The sequence below is a fragment of the Anabas testudineus genome, chromosome 23 (assembly GCF_900324465.2).
Source record: "Anabas testudineus chromosome 23, fAnaTes1.2, whole genome shotgun sequence".
NCBI lineage: Eukaryota > Metazoa > Chordata > Actinopteri > Anabantiformes > Anabantidae > Anabas > Anabas testudineus.
Window position 1 is genome coordinate 7,948,289 of NC_046631.1, and position 7,114 is coordinate 7,955,402.

A 7,114-nucleotide genomic window follows, 5' to 3' on the forward strand; every position below is an offset into this window, starting at 1 on the left:
AGTTACACACACACATAATCTTCTAGTTTCTATGATTAGTGACACAAAAGGACACAATTCGACATCAACTTAGTCCAATAAGCCACTGTGTATATTACATTTTACTCTTGTGTACTGGTGAACAACAATACTAAAGCACAGTAAGTGTGTGTCAGTGCACATGTGTTTGTGTGTCAAGTGCATCTGTGCTGCTAAGTACATCATCAGAATGGCCTCTAGGCCATGTGCAGATGGCAAATGCCACAATGCCAGCCAGTCATGCTTTTGTTGGATGATGTTGCAGAGAGGAGGGGCAGGAGGGATGAATTCAAACTCCACCCGTCTCAGTGTGATGTGATGATGTCATGTGGACCATATCCAGCTCTGTCTCTTACTATAAAGTACTTATGTCACTCAGCATTTTTTGTGTTTCAAAGATTCCACTCATTGTTCCTGTCTTTTGAATTTGCCAGTAGACATATTAATAAATTAACAGCTGTGGATACAACAACATAGTGACACATCCTGCCTCTCTGTACACTGTATTCGTTCACTGTATAGATGATGAATCAGAATTACAGAAATCCACTTGTGTGTGTCAACATTTGTATTTGTTAATGTGTGTATCTGATACCTTCTGTAGAAGTTTAGCTCCAGAGTATTTAGCAGACAGGGCAGCTATCTCTTTGCCAAAGGACACAGCCCACTGCTGGACCCTGGACACAGAGGAAATATGGTCACTGACAGGCAGTCAGATGTTAACAACATGACAGCATAGAACTAAATTAAAAGGTAATCACCCTTTATAAAGGATGAATTGTAGCTATTACATATATAGACCCCATATAAAGTCATAGGCAAATTAATTTTGACATCATACGCCAGCAGAAGGGCTGTGTTAACTGTCTACATTTAGTCACTTATTATGCTTTATGAGGTAATTCAGAAAACAGTAAACATGTTAAATCAACAACTGTCTCCATTAAGAACAATTAGTTTTAAAACTGAAAGAAAAGTATAATCAGCAGAGTAGAATCAGTTGTGCTTACTAAGATATTCAACTTTCCCCAATCTCATATTAATAGTAAAATAATAGTAAGATTAGATTTTGACCATAAAGGTGCACAGGCAGTCAGGTTAAAGGTCAAACAGCATTCACCAATAACAGATTACTGTGATACTGTAAAAGCTGACAGTCAGCCAGGTCAAGGGGTTATGCTGTGTAACATGCAGTAATTCTACAAATCCTCCACGTGAATGCGGCTGAGGTGACATAATAGAGGTTAGAAAGTAGACAGGATCTGACAGATGGCACCGCCTATGGGGAGTCAGCCAGCTCACTGCTAGTTACCAGGTTGCACCATCTAGCCTGCCAGCCTCAGGACTGAAGACTGGCTGATATATTATTGACTTGTTGAGATGTTCAATGCAAAATATGAGTTATGTTCATTGAAAAAGGACTGACGGTGTAGAAGATTAAACAGGGCCTGTTGCATTTTGCTCAGGGCTTTCAAAGACTTCTGTCTTAAAAAAGAGTCACACTATTAAGAAAAAAGATTGACTCTCATAGGACTCACACAGCAAAAATGTCTCTCTTTAAATTTAGATGAGATTCTGAGACAGTAGACCCTAGTTTTTAATGGCAAGGTCGGGTCCACTTTTTATGATTTGCTGCTCGAAACATGTGTTAGTGCTGTTGTTGCAGAGCAATGCTGCCCGAAAGGCTAAAGATTTGACCTTTTTTGTCTAAAATGTTCCGGTCAGGGACTTGTTAACTTCCAGAGCCGAAGGGGCCTCATGCCAAATCTTCCCCGGGCAGAGTAAAACACTTTGGGTTTGGTGACCTGTGTTGGCCTGCTGAACCCTGCTGTCTCCGGAGCTTTAATCTCTTTTCGTCACACCAGACTGCCTAGTGACAGCACACACCCCGTGAGCGGTGTATGTACAAACTTGCATACACTAAATATAACCTGGAACTGTGTGCTCAGCCATTGTTTTTTCTGGTTTAAGTTAATAAAGATGCTGGGTTCAAATTGGATACACTGTCAATACTGAAGAGAGTCTATGTGAGTATACGTTTGTCTGTCCCTCTCAAACCATTCTACTTAAACACACATGCACATTCAAACATGCACACACACACAAAGTTAATAGGCTACTGTGAACTGACAGCACTGTATCGATCTGTTAGTGTTTTTAGTCAGCAGGAGGTTTGAAAACTGTTCAGGGAAAAGAGCTTTGTCTGGTTTCTGGAGAACAACCAAACACAGCATTTCATTGCCAAAAGAACTATCCAGCTGAGAAAAGCTGACCACTTATCTTTCCAACGGGTGTGAAAATAAAACACATTCGGCATTATGAGTTATTGCAAGTCCAATGTGTAAAAGCTATCTTTGCATTTGGAAAATGTTGAGTAATTAACTTAAATTAAATCTAATCACAGTATTTTTTGTGGTAAAAGTCGATCACAAGCTCTGTTGTATAGAGTAAATTGTATAAAAATATTAAACACTGCACATTACATCAATTGTAAGCCACCAAAATTGTAGACTGGCAAACGTACAAACACTGTTATTCATAAAATATTGTTGCTAAAAACTATATATCCCAAGTTACTATGGGCTAGAAAAATACCATAATATATACATATATGTGTGTGTTTATTATTTACATTCATATACTATTACTTATTACACTTATATTGACAGAATTATAATTATATTTAGGCAAATTATTGTGTCAACTTTAGCTGATTTGGCTGTAGCGGCAGAGAAGCTGCAGGAGGGTGTGCCGGTTAGCTATACCCCACAGATGCCCATATGGCCTATATGTATCTGTGTGGAGTAATCAGCCAAAATAGAAGAACACTATTGACTCATGCATCTGACATGTGGGTTGAAGATTTCTGCACAAAAGCTGCATGTGTGTCCACGTGGAAGTTATCTGGTACACTTGTTGACAACACAATACATCTCATCGTGTGTGTGGATGCAATCATAGTACACAGGTGAATACAAGTAATAAGTTATTTCACCAATTAAAATATTTAAAGCCACATTCAAATATTATTTTTTATATTGTGCAAGCCTGTTTACAGCTTTTTACTGCCATCCAAGCTTGACTTAAATGATTTCCCCTGATGTTTCCGTCTCTGGAGGTAAAAAGTTAGTGTGAGGGATATCCAGTGTAACAGCAGGCTTACTCACGTTTCTGGTGAGATCTTCATTTGGCCATCAACCATCAGGCACACTGAACTGAAGAGGATAATCCACACCAGCATCATCAGCGTCCCTCTGCATGGCCCACTTCTGTCTGATTTACTACCGTTCCCGGCCTTACACAGGCTCCCGCGCTTCATCCCTCCAGCTGCTGAGATCTGCATCAGTCCAGGGCTAGTTGCATGCTGACTCCCAGAGAAAACAATGAAATTAGGACAGTGCACATTACATTAAAAAAGCTCAGGTCGCAGTGCAAACACACAGAGAGGCAAGCTTTAAAGGAGCAATAAAGTAGCTCGTGATTGTCAAGTCACAAGGAGGAAACTGCTGATGATGACTTGGTTTCAATCTGTCAGGTTTCAGAAAGTGTTTAAAACAGCCAGCAAGTACTGAGCTTGAATAAACTGGCTGGTTGATTAGAAAACAGATCCTGATTTGTTCTCTAATTAACCAAAAGAATATTTCGGGCATACATTTTGGAAGATATCGGAACATTTGACCTGTTTAGATATCTTCTGTTCTTGTGTGCATTTTTCTATGTGAAGTAAAAAAATAAACGCTACAGTATGTTTCCCAGTTGTTTGCTGACTTTGTTTGGTCTAGGGAGCACACAGAGCTTTTTATTGAACTGCCTGATACTGATAGGAGCAGCATAGTGAATAAAAAAATCTATAGTATGCATTTTATGGTTTGTTCATAGCTGCAAGTACACAGACTAAACATAGAATCAAAATATAAAGTGATCAAATCCAAAACCTGGTCAGACATAACTAGCAGAAAGACAATTGTCAACTTGCCTGGTAAGGTAATTTTTACAAAAGAGTAAAGGTCCAATCCACTGTTTTCTGAAAGATATGTATGTATAGTTCAAATGTTGGGATTTCCCAGTGAACAGAAACTGAGCAGGCTTTGTTGCTGAGCAGATGAAGGATCCATGGCAAGGAGAACCAGAAAGCTCAGGTACGACATCCAACAAGCATGTCGTGTCCTAAGCAGTTCCAGAATTAGGCCCCATTGGGCTTCTAAGAATGAAAGCCCAAATCTTTCAGAGTAAAGACTTAAGAGCGGCTTTTCTTGTGGGACAAAAGATTGAAACAATCTGACGTGCAGTCCAAAATCACAGGATGCTAATTTACCAGAAGCACAAGCTTGAGCCTAAAAGTGGGTTGAAGGAAGATTAAAATACTCATCCATCATTTCAAACAGAGGATTATTCACTATGTCATGTTGTCAAAGCTTAAAAACTATTCCCGTGAGGCATGTGGGTCTGGAAAAAATGAGTAATAATGAATTTTAAAAAGCCGGATTGATGATTTGATGTCAGCTGAGGTGGTTATCCCGGCATATAGAAGAGTCTAGAAATGGTGTGTCTCCCGTGTCAAAGGTCACTTCTTCGCAGCAGGAGTCACAATGGAGTCTCGCCATGTTCTTACGCATCCCTCGCTGCTCTCCTTATTTCTATTTCTACTCCTCCCATCATATCATTCACTTCTCTCCTCCCTGCTTCCTCTACAGCGTGATGAAAGACTTGGGACGTCCTGGTAAACTTCTATCTCGATCTCAGTCCAGGTCATCAGGCAGTGCGGTATTCCCAAGGCAGGAGTAACACACACATATTCCCAAAAGTAATCCTGCTGCAATTTAAGATTTTCCTGCCGTCCCTTCTGCAGACCTCAAATCCCCATGGCTCCAAAACCAAACACATGCAGAACTGAAGCAGGAGAATGCTACTGGATGGAGAGAAAGATGGATGGAGCTATGGATGGAGGTATAGTAGGACTTCCTCTCTCTCTCTCTCTCTCTCTCTCTCTCCAGTGTGTACCTTCCTGATCTCCGGGACCAGTTTATACTATAATCCAGGCAGGATTAAACCCCTCCTCCCTCCTTTTCTCTCTCCATGCTTTTCACTCCCCCTCTCCCTCTCTCTCTCTCTCTCACAAACAGAGTCCCTGTCTTTCCCTGTTCTTTCTCTAATGCTTTGTGACCCATGGCCTTTGTAGCCCTGATTTTCATTTATTTCTTGCATTTGCACTATTCTGAATTTCATTTTATTCATTTACCAAATTTCAGTTATAGCAGACACAGAGAACTGACGACCTTACAATGAGGTCATCAGTGTAAAGAAACAGACAAGAGAAGGGAGAAGAGGAAAAGAGCAGGAACAGAGCAAAAAAGGAGGAAAGGAGCTGAGCCCTGGTGGGACAGGTCGTGATTTGTGGCAGAAGACGCATTTGACAACACATTTTCTTACTATAAACATACTGAGACACCTAGTGGACTCTCATTGTCACACACACACAGACAGGGAACTACAGCATCGCTATAATAACTCTGTCATGTGTCCTATATTGCAGATTGATCTCTGAGTCACTGTAGCTTTAGAAATCTGCTCTTTTTTCACATTAATCTGATAATCCATTAACTGCACACATAGTAATTGATTTTTAAATGTTCTGCGTGTGTCTGTTTATGTTGCTGCCTACATAACACTTGGAAATGCCTGAATATACAGAACATGCATTGATTTTGTATTGCAGATTATTTATTTTTTTGTTAAAAATTTTCTTAAAATTAAAATGACATACCCTAAATAACATTTCAAACTATATAAGTGCTGCAGCACTGTAGAAATGACAACTACAGCTCAAATGGGCTTTCTCCTGCTGGCACCATTAAGCTGCATTTAGCTGAATACCAGCAACACACAGTCAGACATAAACACAAACATACACACAACACAAACGGATACACTAAACATAGTGCTACAATAAGCTAATGTGTCTTTTTCAAGCATGTTTGTACACACATACGCACAATAAAACATCTGCTCATGCTGATCTGGAAATGGAAATGCAGTAAAACAATGTGACACAATATGCAGAAAGGCTTCAGATTATAAAAAACAATTAAGAGACTGACTGCAACACAAACGCACGCATTATGGATTGAACCCATTTACTATAAGCAAGTGAAGAAAGTATGAAAATGTTCTGTCCACAGCCTAGAAACAATTTTACAATTTACAAAAAGTGGGGAGTAAAGTCAAGTTGGGCAGGACACTCTGTATCATATACAGTTCATATCCACATTATATGTTGTTAGTGTGAGATCTGCAGGACAGAAAACCTGCACATGGTGTTTCCCTCCTCCTAATTAATACGCAGTAGAAGTGGATTAAGTGAATATTGTTCTAAATTATGTTCTTGAATTATGTGCATACAGCTATTTACAAAAAGGTTTATGTTGCTGCTTAGTAAAACTCTTCAATCTCAAACTGAAAAATTCTAACAAACTATGTAGTTAAGATTAAGTTCTTCATCGACATATGTAGTTAAGACAATTCAAGTCCAGTGGTGGCACAGCACTTCTGCAAAAAATATTTATATATCATGCATTTTAACCTAACAATATCAGAGTTAAAAACAGCGATCATCAGACACCACTGCAGTGTAAAGAAAACTCATGTTACTCACCCGTGTCCCTGCAGAACTTAATTATGATCTTAACGCGCCCTTTAATTAGTCAGCTCCACTGTCTGAGTGTAATGGACTAGAAGAAGTTTCTGTTTGAATGCAGGGCTAGTCCTAAGTATGAGAAAGGATTAAAAGCAAAGACTCTCTCAGTCAGTAAAAGTTTCTTCTGGTTAAACTCCTGAACACCGACCTCAGTTTGGTGATCAAGCTCTGCTGAAGTTAATTCCTACGACTTCTCACCCTCCTGCATCTGAGAATACAGCAGCAGCAAAAAGGGGTTTGGACTCATTGTACAAATTGAGGACTCCGCCTCTCCAGGCATGAACATGAACACACACACACACACACACACACACACACACACACACACACACACACACACACACACACACACACACACACACACACACACACACACCAGTCATTCAGTCATTGATTAGTCTA

The 7,114-nt window shown here is 39.7% G+C and overlaps 1 protein-coding gene across 3 annotated transcripts in view; it reads right to left on the bottom strand.

The window, feature by feature from the left end:
- Positions 1 to 6,976, bottom strand: part of cacna2d4a (calcium channel, voltage-dependent, alpha 2/delta subunit 4a) — a 72,926-nt gene extending 65,950 nt beyond the window's left edge. The window contains exons 1-3 of one of the 3 annotated variants that reach the window (XM_026363603.1): positions 6,671 to 6,976; positions 3,186 to 3,382; positions 614 to 695 (exon numbers count right to left, since the gene is read on the bottom strand). In XM_026363603.1, coding sequence (XP_026219388.1) covers positions 614 to 695; positions 3,186 to 3,361 — 258 coding nt within the window. In that variant the 5' untranslated portion in view covers positions 3,362 to 3,382; positions 6,671 to 6,976. The remainder of the gene's footprint in view (positions 1 to 613; positions 696 to 3,185; positions 3,383 to 6,670) is intronic. The other 2 variants (XM_026363602.1, XM_026363601.1) reach the window with 2 other exon arrangements.
- Between the last annotated feature and the right edge of the window lie 138 nt (positions 6,977 to 7,114).